General features: G+C 44.7%; 1 protein-coding gene across 1 annotated transcript in view; it reads left to right on the top strand.

Moving 5' to 3' along the window:
* Positions 1–15102, top strand: part of SGO1 (shugoshin 1) — a 1219270-nt gene that overhangs the window by 50880 nt on the left and 1153288 nt on the right. The window contains exons 2-5 of the mRNA XM_044066235.1: positions 12888–13065; positions 13191–13387; positions 13495–13525; positions 13615–13679. Of these exons, the coding sequence (XP_043922170.1) occupies positions 12918–13065; positions 13191–13387; positions 13495–13525; positions 13615–13679 (441 nt within the window). The 5' untranslated portion in view covers positions 12888–12917. The remainder of the gene's footprint in view (positions 1–12887; positions 13066–13190; positions 13388–13494; positions 13526–13614; positions 13680–15102) is intronic.

The raw sequence follows: 15102 nt of genomic DNA, 5'->3' as shown, positions 1-15102 counted from the left end.
GACAACATTTAATTCTGCCATTTTACTGGGCATGATATGAAAACCTCTTCACCATGGAGGAATCTCAGAACTGGATTGGTACTAAAATGAAGAATATAGTACAGTTGTATGAGTAAGTCCCCTTAATAATACATTTTTGTGTAAAAGGATCACCACTATAGTAAATGTTCCTTCCCTTCAGCCTCATTGGATTCATAGTAAATGTTCCTTCTCTTCAGCCTCATTGGATTCATTCATTCACTCTTCCAGAAAACAGTAATTGACAGCACTTGGCATATATACTTTTATAAGGGCCTGTACTCACCTTTGTGTTATGAATGGATGGGACCCCAGTTTACAAGCAAAGGTAAAGGTCCTTGTGGACTTGACGGGTCAAGGATTTGTGAGAGCAGGAAGTGCTCCTGCCAATTAACACAGTCTAGTCTTTTTTCGGCCAAATCAGTTAATCAGACAAACTGAGATGTGGTGCATGTAGACCCTCCTTTTACAGCTGTGCACTTGACTGATGTTTGAGATGTTCATTGATGTTGTGGAATTCTGACCAGAAGGATAGCAGTTTGGTTTCAGTTATTTCCCATGGATAAGGATTTATGTTACAGCAATGATCCCTCTCTAACTTCTACTGTTTACAGTAAGTTACTTATACAAGTGTACTAGCTCTTGTAATAAGGCACTCGCTGACTTCCCAAGTAAGGGCATGTCAGTACTGTGCCTTATTCTAAAACTATTCTGACAAGAATCAAGAAGGTCACAGAATATTCAGTAAGCATATCTGTACGTTATCAGTTTTCATGACAACCTTAATAGTAAATGGAAGATTAGAGAAGGGGAGATATTTTAGGTTGGGTGATCCAAATGTGTTTTCATGAGAATGTGTGTAAATCAAAGTCTCTTTGAAGGTGGAAGGGGAAAAAAACTTTCATAAAGAAGACCAAGAAGTCCGGAGGGTAACTGGACCCATGTTTAAGGCAGGAAGTAACATGCCAAGAGGGCCTTTGACCCAGATTACAATGGTCTGTTTGTACAGGTGAAATCAATTCCATGACCTCATCATAGTTTAATATAAGAGAACTCTGCTCTGAAAAATCAGGGTTACATAAGGGCCACTGTAGTGCAACATAGGCATACTTTGAGGGAAGACATTTCTGATCTTTGGAATCTTACCCACAAAGCATACAAATTCCTCAGCCTGACAAAAAGATTAAGCCTTACAAGACAGTGTAGACAGGCTGGTAAGTCTGCCTGCTGATCTTCCAGAAAAATGAAAGTGCATGATTAGATGTGTTGGAGAACTCCTTGGATGTTACCTTTCCAAGGAAGACTTCTGTTTGGTATGATTCATTTGATTCATAATTATTCCAAGACCAAGCTAGGTGATATGACCTTTCACACCTTGCCAATACCCTGTTTCAGGCCACACCTCCTTTTCCCTGGAGAGACATGCCAATGAATCCCAGAGTAAATTTTTGGATACTCATCCAGTCATCTAGTTTGTTAAAAGGAACATAGTGAGTCGCACTGCTTAACACTCAGGGGAAGTTTATACTGGAGGTTTGGAAGGTGCTGGGTTATAAATGTATCCCTCCATTGTGTTTATTCACCTACTGGTGAAGATTTAGGCAGAAATCCATGCATCCGTCCACGACCCCTTTTCCCATTTTAGTTTTGTAATGGTGTGTTGTCTATACAATGTGGTGAGGAGAGGGAGTTGGCTACCAAATGTAATGAATGTAAAAGATGTGTAATGGGCATCTAAACTGAATTTGTAATTAGCAGAGTTCCTGCTCCATCAGCTTTCCAGCCATAACCCCAGCCAATGTATGTTATAAAACTTAGTTACAGACCTAAAGCAGATGGCCTTTGCTGACCATCTAAAAAAACTCCAGCTATACTCTGCGGCATATCGTCTACTCAGAGGCGATATCTGCTTAACATACAAGGCCATGTCAAACCGTGAGCTGTTGGACATGCTGCATTTAAAGAAATCCCAATCTCTCAGAGCCACATGCTCCAGGGATCTAAACCTTGTCATCACAATGAACAAAACATGCTGGAGGGATAGGTTCCTGACCCAGAGACTCCCTATACTCTGGAATAGACTGCCCATACATGTCAAGCAGAGCGCCTCCTTGGCCATCTTTAAAAGAAACCTTGACGATTGGATGGGAGATAGGAAATTCACCCCAGGGATCACGTCAGTTGCTCTGCTAGACAGGGGTCCAGGGAAGTAAATATTGTGGGAAGAAATATCCAGGGAATTGTTATGGCTAGGCTTGTATAGGCTCTAGGGCCGATAGCCTAGTACCAACCTATGAACCTATATCACAAGTCTCAAGGTAAGGGTGTACTGTATTGGTGCTACTTGAACCATAGCATAAAATTCAGTGCTGTACTTCTGGGGAACAAAACGTAAATAAATAAATACCACTGTACCATATACAAAGTCAGAATATTTGGCACTACTACTCTCAGAGAGCTGGCCTAGCTAGGGAAGAAAAAGCCAGTAGAGACCTTTTAAATTTTTCTTTCAAACTAGCTTATCTCTGTATTGGCTGACTGAGTCAGTGGGAGCCGTAGTTGAAGTGACCAGCTGATGATCAGGCCACAAAGCTGGTTCTACAATCAATTCAGTGGTTACACCACCAGCCTGGAAGATCAAGTTCATTGAACAACTTTGAATGTGGATTGCGGTAGTAATCATCTGAGTGAAGATGAATGAATTTTTTTTTTTTTTGTAACACAGGCAGTAATGTTAGCCCTGATTACCCATCTTGGGTGGCCACATTCCAGCAGATCAGTGAAGAAGTTAAAATTCTTGTAAAAAAGCCCACGGTAACTGGGTGAACAATAAGCCAAAGTCTGCAATTCACTCCTACCCCAAGGACAAACTCATTGGTGTTGAAGCATCCACCTGGGACACTTCACGTACAATGTTAAACAAAATAAACTGCCACACCAGTGCTGCTGCTTTGACTAGGGCTGTGATTTTACACAGAGACCTGAAAGGTTGTAGTTGTCAGTATTTGATCCAGAATTCTCTAACAACTAGGTCACGTGAGAAGCTCCATTCTGTCCAAAATGAGCAAGTCTAAAACAATGTTATGCTTGGTTTGGGTCAATCTAGTAATAAACAGTTTAGTCCAGTGCAAAGCCAGAAGGTAGCAGCTCCTATTTAAAAGGCAGAGTAAGAACTCTTACATCAGAAGTACTTCAGTCAGACTGGGAATCTCCTATCAAGGTTGTGCTTCGCATTGTCAGCATCTGGTCACCCTGATGTTGATATTGATCTCCATATTGGGGTGCATGAAAGCCTCCACCTCCTCCCTTCCCCCATACTATGGCACTTCACTTTATAATTCCAAGAACAGACATTCAGAATGTGAAAAGGGTGCAGGGAAGCTGGAAGATTCTTATGATAGGAAAGTCTTGTACTGTTTAATAAGTCCAAAAAGGGAGTGGGTGGAAGTAAGGCAAATGCAGGACACCTCTGTTTAAAATACTTAACTACACACATTAATAAAGATCCCAGCATTAAAAAATACTCTTTATTAAAAGCTAGCTCAAACTCTTCCAGTTAAAATACCCATGCATAAAACCCATACATAAAGTAGAAACTGATCCCATAACTTAGTAGAAACGTAGATAAATGCACAATGGATATTTGCCAGAAACTACAGCTTACTTTACAATAAAACCACATCAAATAGCTAATATTTAAATAAATACCTAAAGATAGAAATTAAAGGCTGTAATGGGTATTAACAATCTTAAAACAGTATTGTATTAACATGCAAGATAACATTTTTGTGCTGTTGTGGGTCTATGGGTGAAGTTTAAGGGGAAGCGAAGTAGTATAAAAGTGAGTCCCTTCTAGCAGTAAAACATGCCAAAAATAGTGTGTTGCAGTCCAGATGCAATAAATCTGAGGATTTCTCTGTATAGGGGAAATGCTGGCTTACAGAATTCCAGCATGGACTGTGAAGCCTGCAAACTGGAGATCAGATAGAGATGTAAACCATGCAACAAAAGCCTTATTCAGAAATGCTGGTTATGTAAAAGAATTCAGAAACTGTCAAGGTACTACATAAAAATAAAAGCAGTACTTGAATCTCTGAACAGGTCCAAACTGTATTCCATCAACCCCATTTGTAGCTGTTTGGTGAACAGTGTGTAGATTATAGGACCATTGAAAGAGTGAATGAATAAAAGTTTAGGGGAGTTCAAATTCACATTAAACATTCTGCAAGTACCAACGTTCTGATCAGGTTAAAACAATCCACATATGTTGTAGCTATAAGCAGAATCCAAGTTCAATCCATGGAAGTAAAATCAGGAGCCTGTAGGTAAGTAATGTTTGCAATACTGTTGGGGGGGCATCACTTCAATGTGATTAGAAAATAAAAAAATGTCCCAGGCTCACTGCAGGCCATAAAGTAATCACAAATCTCCAAGCAGCAGAACAGGCATCAAAAAGGCAGTGACAGAAGTGTTGGAATACTGATGTATTGTCAGGAACTGAATTTATCACCGTTTAAAATCCCATCCGGAAAGGCCAAAAGCAGTATTGATCCATCCTTTGTGAAGCATCAGTACTAGCTGACTGATTTCTCCTAGTGGGTTGGTAACAGTAAACAAAACCTAGTCCAGATGTCAACAAGTGGTACAAACAATCCAATGAAATCAGTGTTAAGTGTTATATGCAACAGATGAAAGAACTACTACTTGTTTGCCAAACAATGAACGTGTTCTACCAAAATATGAATAAAATCTGTAGTGGCATCCAGCCGCTGCCATTGCTGATCAGAAGTAGGTTAGTTTTGTTGAGTATCCATGCCTTATTCCCTTGGGATAGAGAAGATGCCAGTGGGCAAGCACACCCCAAAATGGCCTACCAGTCATATTATTTGCTAACAAGAATTTCACTATTGTAGTCTAGCAATGTTCCCCTCATTTACTAGTTTGAGGAATGTGACTGAAAGTGATCACTAGCATGTTCTTCCATATGTGTATTCAGTGAGCACTGTCCTTATACTAATTTGAGAATTTGTCTGGATATGCTTTTCAAGCATTTTGTAATTTTCTTCTTGAGATTCATGATGTAGTCAGCCACAGCTAGCTACAGAAAGCCTCTCAGTGAAGGACAAACATAATATACAAGTAAGTGTTGTAGCAGTTGATCATTGAGAAGGCAGTCTACAATGGCTATAGTTAAACAATTCTCTTCCAACCCTGCAAGACAACTGGAATAAGAAGAAGCTAAAAGGTTCACAATTATGTGACTTCTGCTAACAATTTTATTTTTTGTATTTATTTACTAATTCAAATGGGAGAATAAATTTGTGGATGGTTATGGAAATGTCATGTAACAAAAGTGGAATATGTCAGTATGGGAGCAGTGTGATGTGACTCTAGCACATATCAGCAACTAAGGAAATTGCAGGAGCCATGTGAGATTTTACAGATCAAGAAATATCTTAACAGCAGAGAACCTAATCAAAGATCTGCAGTTTTGATTGTTACTTGCATAGCTGTACTTTCATGTAATAGGTGCTTCTTTCATCCTGTTGTTCCCTCATCATTGTCTTTTTTTTTAAAGTACTATCTATATTTCTAGAAGATGTTGAAACAGCAATGAGGATCTTCTGTTTTGTTTCCCATACACAGAAAAATAATGTCTGAAGACAGTTTGGACAGCATAATTTATTACATTCTTAATTCTATAAAGAACCGTCAAACAAGTTAATTTGTTTTCTGAGTGCATTCAGAAGATAGTTATTGTGTAATGTGAGCTTGCCTTTATCAGGAGGATTCCTGCAGGTAAGTAATGTTTATATCTCTGTTAAGCAAATGCAGTAATTCTGTTGCATACGGTCAGGTAGTGCAGTAATTCTGTTGCATACAGTCAGGTTCAGCAACATCCACATCCTTCTATGTGGCACATCTCATTACCAAGGGTTTTGCATCCAGGAAGAAAGAGGTCATTGTCCCTTTCTACTCTTCCCTCATTAGACTAATCATCGAGTATAATGCCCCATTTGGCATGTATCTCACTGGACACCTGCAACAGTTGGAGAGTCCACCAAAGTACCTTAAAAAGATTATCTTGGGCATTAAACACGACTTGCGTGGACAGACTCAAGACTCCAGTTATTCTGTCTCATAGAGGCGATCTCTGCGTGACTTTCAAAGCTATGTCTGACCCAGCTCTGTTAGAAGTGCTACATCTAAAGAAATTCCAATCCCTCCACACCACACACTGCAGAGACCTCAACCTCAACCTCATTACCACAATCAACAGAACATGCTTGAGGGACAGTCTCATAATCCAGAGACTGCTCATGCTCTGGAATAGACTTCCCATACATGTCAAGCAGAGCACCTCACTGATCCTCTTCAAGAGAAATCTTGATGAGTGGATGGGTAATAGAAAGATCTGAAGTAGTTAACTTCATTTGTGCATCAACCTATGGGTTATCGGATCCGCATCGGATCTGAGCCGGCAGTTTTCAACAGCTAAGATCTGAGCTCCAAGCTCCTCCCCCTTACCCATAACTCCCTGCCATCCCTTCCTGACCTTAGATCTAGTTTGACACGGTTACTACCAGCAGCTTGACCTCGAGCTTCCGGGCTTTCGTCTAAGTCTGTGAGAAAATCTTTTCTTGTCTATAAAAGTTAAATATTTGAGTGAGTTGGTGTTGAGTTGTTTACCCTTAGTTTGTTTTTAGTGTAATTGTTAGCCCCCCCCCCGTTTTCTCATCAGCGTTAGGGTGTGTGTGTGGTTTTGGGGCCTAACGTGTGTGTTTTCAGTTGGGATATCTGAGGCCACCAAAACTTTCTTTTCTAAGTGTACCGAGTGTGGCCATAAGCTTTCCCCGGCTGATTGTCACACTCGGTGCGTGATATGCCTTGGGGTTGAACACCTGTCTTCTGGCTGCTCTACTTGTGCAGCGTTCAACCCCAGGGCTATCGGGGACCGGAGGTCGAAGCTGATTCTGGCGGGACTCCTGCCCCCAGACTCGGCTCCGTCCTCCGGCCCCTCCGTGGCTCCTGCCGCAGCTGCGGCAGCGCTGACAGATGCTTCCCTTCATCTGGCCGGGACTCAACCTCCCACCTTGGGCCAGGAGGATAGGGAAGCCAGGAGGGAGAAGAGCCGTGTAAAACACAAGTAGCGGGCCGAGGCCTCCGCTTCGGCCCCACCTGCCAAGCGAGTTTCTCCCCCTGGGACGTCCGGACCTTCTCCTTCCCGGCTCCGTTCCCCCAGCTTTTCGCCAGGGCCGGAGGAGGATGAGGCTCGGTCTCCTTCGAGGTCATCGAGGCGGCACTCCCGTCCCGCCTCAGTGGCCTCTTCCCGATCTAAAAGAAGCCTAACAGATGCAGACTTGGACTGGATGATGAGAAGGTTCCTCCAGGCCCAGCTGCAGATGGGAGTGCTCTTGCCCCTCCCCCCTCTGGGGAGGGAGCTCGACCCCTTTTTTCGCCCCGATTGCTCCTTCCCCGACCCGCTTTCCGGGTTCGGGGTCTACTGAGCCGAGTAGCGTCGGAGCCGGGGGAATGTCGGCGCCGATGGAGTCTGGTACTTCGGCGCCAACAGCGCCCTCGAGCCTGTCGGGTCCCTTTTCTTCGGATCCAGGTTCTCGGAGTCGACAGTTGAGCTTTGGATCCAAGGTGGTCACTATGCCTTCGGCTCAGAGTAGGATCCAAGGTGGTCACTATGCCTTCTGCTCAGAGTAGGTCGGAGCGTACTGGCTCTTCGGATCCAATCGCTTCGGCCCCGATCTACTCGTCTGATCTGAGGGAGGGTCTGCTCTCGGATCCTAGAGAGAGTGGCTCTCCTTCGGCATTCGACATAGTGGAGAGAGTTCTGTCAAGGGATTACAGGCCCCCGGCCTTAGCTACCGCTCCACCCTGCACTCCCTCACAGACTGGTCCGACTTCCATCTCCTGGTCCCAGGGACAGCCTGCTCAGATGCCCCAGGTCGTTTTATTGGAACAGGATGTGGTTGGTGAGGCCTCCTTAGACAGCCCCCCTGAGGACGTTCCTCACAAACTCAAGTGCAAAAGGAGGCACTTGGACTCCCCTGAGTCCTTAACAGAGGACACGGATTTGGAGGAAGGGGAAGGTTCCCCAAGATCACCCCCCGAAGACGTCTCATTTAGAGACATCATGGAGATGCTCAGGATGGGGGGGGGGTTCTGCCCCAAAGCCTACCTCGGACGAGTCCGTGTTCCTGGAGGCATTTGAAGCAGGCCCGTCTACCTCTTGGGTGTCCCCTCTGGCCGATCCCCTGGTAGATATGATCACTACCAGGGCATGGAAGGAGCCGGACACTGTGGAGCCCGTCCCTAAGAAGCCTGACAGAATTCTCAGCCCGCCTTCGGACAGGTCTAATTGGAGCAAGGGAACACTTGTAGATGCCATGTTGGTGGCGGCGGCCACCAAAAGGAAACTGGCACAAGAGAGTCCCTTGGTCCATCCCCCTGACAAGGAGTCTCGGGCGATGGACCCTTTGGGGAAGCGGATGTTTGCTTCAGCCACCTTCTCCATAAGGTCGCTGAACTACATGGCACAAGTCATATGGCTCCAGCGGGATCTTATCAAAGAATACGCCGGGTCGCCCCCAGAGTCCATGTCCACAGAAGACAAACAGGTGTACTCTGCCCGAATGGCCACTCTCAGGTCGATTTTGTAATACCTCTATGCGGCTGCTATCCCATGCTATGGAAGGGGCTGCTAGAGCTAGCGGAGCGGGCGTCGTACTGAGGCGACAGGCCTGGCTCTGCCACTGATTTCGCAGAATCCTTCAAGGCGTCATTCGCTAATGCCCCGTTTGATGGTTCTGCCCTCTTTGGCAAGACCGTACGCGACACCTTGGTTCAGACCAAGAAAGACGGGAATATGTTGTCTGCCGTCGGAGCACGCTTCTCGGCTCCCCAGAGGTCCTTCTCTAAGAACCAAAAGGGACAGAAGAAGATGTGGTTCCAAAAGTCTCAGCAATCCCGTTTTGCTCAGGACTCCCCGTCCTTCAGAAGCAGAGGAGGACAGGGTGGACGCCGCCCTAGAGGCAGAGGAGGCCCGAAGAACTTTGGGTCCAGAGAACCTTTCTCTGATCGGCCCACTCAGCAACCCTGAGGGGTTACCCGACTGTTCCACTGTGGAGGCAGTCGGGGGGGCGTTTCTCGAAGCACCTAGCCGCTTGAGAGTCCATCACGACAGACCGTTGGGTGCTTCGGATCATATCCAGAGGCTACAAGATCCCGTTTCTCTATCCCCCTCTCAGACCCAGGTACCTCCCCGATATCCCACCCGATCAGAGGGAGGCCGCAGCCACAGAAATTCGGCAGCTGCTAGAAAAAGGAGTGATCCAGCATGTCCCCTCAGACCAGTACGGATCGGGCTTTTACTCCAGGTTCTTCTTGGTGCCAAAAAAGACTGGGGACTTAAGACCAATCCTCGACTTATCCCTCTTGAACCTGGCAATAGCCAAAGAAAAGTTCCGGATGGTCACTCTTCAATCCATTCTCCCCCTCTTGCAGGAGAACGACTGGATGTGCTCCATAGACCTCAAGGATGCGTGCTACCATATCTTAATGGACAGACGATCCAGGAGGTTTCTCCGCTTCAGGCTAGGAGCCAGCCATTACCAATTCAGGGTCCTCCCCTTTGGTCTCACCACGGCCCCCAGGGTGTTCACCAAGGTGTTAGCGGCCCACCTGAGACTCCAGGGAATTCAGGTCTTTCCATACCTGGACGACTGGCTCCTTACCGCCCCCACAAGGCATCTACTCTGCACAGCCAGGAGTTTCTTCCTTCGCCTAGCTCCCCAGCTGGGGATCACGATGCACGCTGGGAACTCCTCCCTACTTCCGACTCAGGTCATATACTTTATCGGAGCCAGGTTGGACACGAACCAGCTCTTAGCTTTCTTATCTCCGGACCGGATACGATCCCCAAGACTTCATGTGCAAGCCATTCTTCATTGTCCGACCCCTCTGGCGGAACTGGTCCTGAGGGCCCTAGGTTCGATGGCGGTTACCATCAATCTCCTTCCCATGGTGTGCCTAAATATGAGAATTCTGCAATGGACCCTCCATGTCCAGTGGTCCTTCCTACGTTTTCCCCTGAGCCATCATGTCCCTCTCAGCAGGGTTTGCAGGAGTGTCCTCTTATGGTGGCTCCAGTCTCCGGACCTCCAAAAGGGGTGCCCCTTCTCTATGTCCCCTCCCCTAGCCATGGTGACCACGGACACCTCTCACCTCGGATGGGGGGGGCATTGCTGCGGCAGGACCGTCCAAGGCACGTGGAACCAGTCGGAGACCTCCCTCCATATTAATGTCTTGAAGATGAGGGCGGTGCTGTTAGCGTTGCAAGCACTTCAGAGCCTTCTTCCCGACGGGACTATTGCGATCCAAACGGACAACATGTCGGCCGTTTGGTATATCAACAAGCAAGGGGAACCAGGTCCTATCCACTTTGTCGAGAGACCATGAGAGTTTGTGAATGGGCAATTTCCACCAACCGCTTTCTCGTAGCGATGCACATTCCGGGTTGGTTCAACATCCTAGCAGACAGATTAAGTCGCACCATCCTCTCGCCGTACGAGTGGTCTCTGAATCTCAAAGTAGCGAAGCAGATCTTCTCCAAATGGGGTCAACCTTGTTGCGATCTTTTCGCCTCTCCTTCAGACACGAAGTGCGACACCTACTTCGCTCTAATTCCCCCACCCGGGGAATCACCAAGAGACGCTCTGGTGCATGCTTGGCCTCCCAGTCTACTTTATGCTTACCCGCCTCTTCCCCTAATGCTGAAATTTCTGCAGAAAGCCAGACGGTTGGGGAGCACGATAATCCTCATTGCCCCATTCTGGCCTCGTTAGGCATGGTTCCCTTATCTGTGGTCTCATCTAGTGAATCCTCCCTGGATTCTAGATCCTCTCCCAGATCTGATGTCTCACCCCCTGGACCTACCAACCCTGAACCTGGACAACCTCAAGCTCACAGCTTAGTTGATCCAGTTCCACTGTTAGTTCGGACTCCCGGTATCTCTTTCCCGGTCAAAGCGATCCTAGTGGCGGCTCACAAGCCGTCTACTAGAAAAGTTTATCGTAGCAAATGGAAACGTTTTTCTATTTGGGCTGAACACCAGAATCTGGATTCTTTCACAGCTCCGTTACCAGCTGTGCTGGATTTTCTATCAGGTCTGTAAGATAATGGGGTTAGCTCTTCCACAGTCAAAGTACAGTTGGCGGCAATCGCTCATTACCACGTCGGATGTGATCTCCTTTGACCTCATCCAGATTATGTAAGGCCTTTTTAAAGGCACCTTCCTACTAAGGCTTTCGGTGAAGGATGTGATCCCTCCTTGGGACTTATCGCTGGTACTGCAGGCCTTAACAGCTTCTCCCTTTGAGCCTGCTGCCTCGGTAGATCTCAAATTCTTATCCTGGAAAACGGCTTTCCTAGTCGCTATTACTTCGGCGAAAAGGGTTTCTGAGCTTCAAGCCCTTTCTGCCAAGCCTCCGTACTTGACCTTCCACAAGGATAGGGTATCCCTCAGGACCGATCCCTCTTTTCTTCCCAAAATTGCTTCCGAAACTAACATTAATCAGTCTATTGATTTGCCAGTCTTCTTCCCCAATTACCAAAATAAGGGCGAATACAAGTTACATTCTTTGGATGTACACAGACTGTTGAGATTTTATTTGCACAGGACAGCCGGTTATAGACGTTCAGATATAGGTTCATAGGTTCATAGATTAGTACTAAGCTAACTGCCCTTGCGAGCCATTTTAAGCCTAGCCAATTGTCTCTTGCGAGACTCAAACCCTGCACCTTGTGTTTTCAAGGCAAACACCTTAACCATTAGGCCATGCTCCCAAGATCAGCTGTTTGTGTCCTTTGCTAAATCCAGTTTGGGGAAAGCTGTTTCTAAAGTCACACTATCCAGGTGGATTTCTCAGTGTATTATCTTGGCTTATGAGAGTTCTGGCAGGCCTGCTCCTCAGGGAGTCCATGCCCATTCAACTCTGTCTGTCTGTTTCTACTTCTGCTGCCTTTCGAGCCAGAGTTTCGTTGGATGACATCTGCTCGGCTGCCACGTGGGCTTCTTCTCACACATTTATAAACCACTATAAGTTAGATCTGGTTTCCAGAGGGAGAGCATCCTTTGGCTCCGCAGTGCTCCGGAACATCCTTCCTTGAGGGCCTCCCAAGATTCGGGTAGCTGGGGACTCTGTCCCATAGGTTGATGCACAAATGAAGTTAACTACTTCAGATTAAGAAGTTATGTACTCACCATAACATTCCATCTGAGTAGGTAAACTTCATTTGTCAGCAACCATCCCTCCCTCCTTCCCCCTGTCCTCTTTGGATGTTTTTGATTTTCCCGCTTCATGGTAGATTGTACACAATTTTCCCTAGATAGGTGGTAATTGCAAGCCTTGATTTAGGCAAACTCTATCTGAGGTCAGGAAGGGATGGCAGGGAGTTACGGGTAAGGGGGAGGAGCTTGGAGCTCGGATCTTGGCTGTTGGTAACTGCCGGCTCGGATCCGATAACCCATAGGTTGCTGACAAATGAAGTTTACCTACTCAGATGGAACGTTATGGTGAGTACACAACTTCTTATTCACCCCAGGGATCACTCCAGTGGCTCTACTTGATAGAGGCACTGGGAACTGGGTGGCACGATGCCAGGATACTTCTGTGGGCTAGGCTTGTAAAGGCTTCAGGACCATTAGCTTAGTACACACCTATAAGCATTTGCAAATTTTTTGAACACCTTTGCTTGTGTTATTTTTGTAAAACAATGTAGCTAATGTCCAATACATGCTATTGTACCAGTCATGTATTTACTTGACTTTTTTAAAACAGAGAAAATGTTTTTTCTAGGCGTAAATTATCTGGTTGCCATTTAAAGTCATGGTCAGAGAAAGATGCAAGAAAAAGTCCTTCCAGGACACACTGGAGGACATCAAGGAAAGAATGAAAGAGAAGCGAAATCAGAAGATGGGACAGATTGTTAAAACTAATCTAGTTTTAACTTCCAAGGTCAAAAATAAAATACTGAGTAAGATAACATGTTTTTGTTGTTATTGTTATCATTATTAAAAGTAAAATAAAATATTATTATCATTGTTTCAAGTAAGTTTATTTATTAATGACTTTAATTTTCTTTTATCTTTTTTTGCAAAGACAACAGCTCTTTGTTTGCTAAAACCATTCAAGCAAATAATAAGGCACTGGCATTAGCACTACAGGCTGAGAAAGAAAAAGTGAGACAGGCCCAAGATGTCATCTTAATGTTAAAGAAAGAATACCAGGCAATTATGTTTCAGTTGTTTATGCTGAAGAGGAAACATAGTTCACATCAGACATGTGAAAGTCTGCAGGTTAGTTTCTGCATGCTTTCTGAGCAAAAAAAGATTTGATACATGTTTAATTTGTTTTATGGTATTTTGGACTTTGAGCAGCGATGATGTATGCATTTATGCTGAAGAGGAAACGTAGTTCACATCAGACATGTGAAAGTCTGCAGGTTAGTTTCTGCATGCTTTCTGAGCAAAAAAAGATTTGATACATGTTTAATTTGTTTTCTGGTATTTTGGACTTTGAGCAGCGATGATGTATGCATTTATGCTGAAGAGGAAACATAGTTCACATCAGACATGTGAAAGTCTGCAGGTTAGTTTCTGCATGCTTTCTGAGCAAAAAAAGGTTTGATACATGTTTAATTTGTTTTCTGGTATTTTGGACTTTGAGCAGAGATGATGTATGCCCGATCGGTTAAGTATTCCTGAAAGTTCCTTACTTTAACAATGCAGTAAAATCGCTATTCATGACTTTCAATTATACGTCTAGAGGAATATGTATGATTTGTTACACACCCCAAGGTTGTTAAGGCATCAGGAAAATTCTTTGGTAAACTGGGACATCTACAAAACTGTAAAGTATGCTAACAACCGTGTCTGTGATTAACGCGTCGCCTCACAGTAAGATGCTGTCCGGTTCGACTCTCAGAGCGTCTTCTGCGTGGAAACATGCGTGAATGGGCGTACCTTCGTTGAAGGTTGTGCGTCAGGGTTGGAAACTCGGTACGTAAAAATCAACTGCCAATCATTAGTGGACCGGAGTTCCGCTGTGGCGACCCCTAACCAGGAAAAGCCGAAAGTCACAACAATACACAGTTTGTTATAGTGTATGGTTTGTCATATGTGGCTGTCCTAGGGGGGTAGAGAACAGGCTCACTTTGACCCTTCTCTTCCCTGCAGTTGCTGTTCCTCCATCAGTGGTGCTGGTGTGGATGTGCAGCACTGTGCATGTCAGAATATGCATTGCATCTTCGGCACTGTTCTATAGCTTTGACTGTCATAAATGAATATAGCAGCACTTGCTGCAGTACAGACCTATTGAAAGGTTGTTGAGGCACACTAATGCCCAGCAGTACCCTGCAGTTTAATTTTAAGTTAATAACATGGTGAGAGCACCAATCTCATTGGACTATTTCCAGGCTCAATCCAGGTGTTTGCATACAACAAAAATTAAGAAATTACAAAAAAAATACTAAACTAAACTGCTGCATAGTAAATAAAAGATACGTTCAATACATTTAGTTACATTGAGGAATATGATTTAAAGTCAAAATGTCATAATTTAACAGAATTCTGAAAAAAAATTTAAAAAAACTAATATTAGTTGGATCTTTTAGTAGACTGAGTCAAGGTAGGTGTCGTGTAATAAAATGAGAGGGGAAGAAGGGAGAAAATTGAGTAGAAATTGCTAGAGGGGGTAAAAAATTTCTCCATCTGTGATTAAATTAATATATTAGGTTATTTTTAACACCTTTATTAAGTTATCGCTTAAGACATAGGCAATCCTACAGTAATATAAAAGAAAATAAACCACATTAACATGTTTCCATTTGCATACATTACACATTACCTATGTTATTTTTTAGAGCCATCATTGGTCCAACATTGCATAAATTGCTCAATTCCTGCCTTCCCTTAAATCTCACTGCTCCTCCTCCTACCAAACATTATTCTGCATGTATTGCTCACACAATTTACATTTATTACCATGCAGTTTGCTTCTTTTCTTTTCAAAA

Source organism: Protopterus annectens, chromosome 3.part1 (assembly GCF_019279795.1).
Source record: "Protopterus annectens isolate FY-2018-M chromosome 3.part1, PAN1.0, whole genome shotgun sequence".
Taxonomy (NCBI): Eukaryota; Metazoa; Chordata; order Ceratodontiformes; family Protopteridae; genus Protopterus; species Protopterus annectens.
The sequence above is the reverse complement of the archived record's forward strand: the minus strand, read 5'-3'. Positions and strand labels throughout refer to the sequence as shown.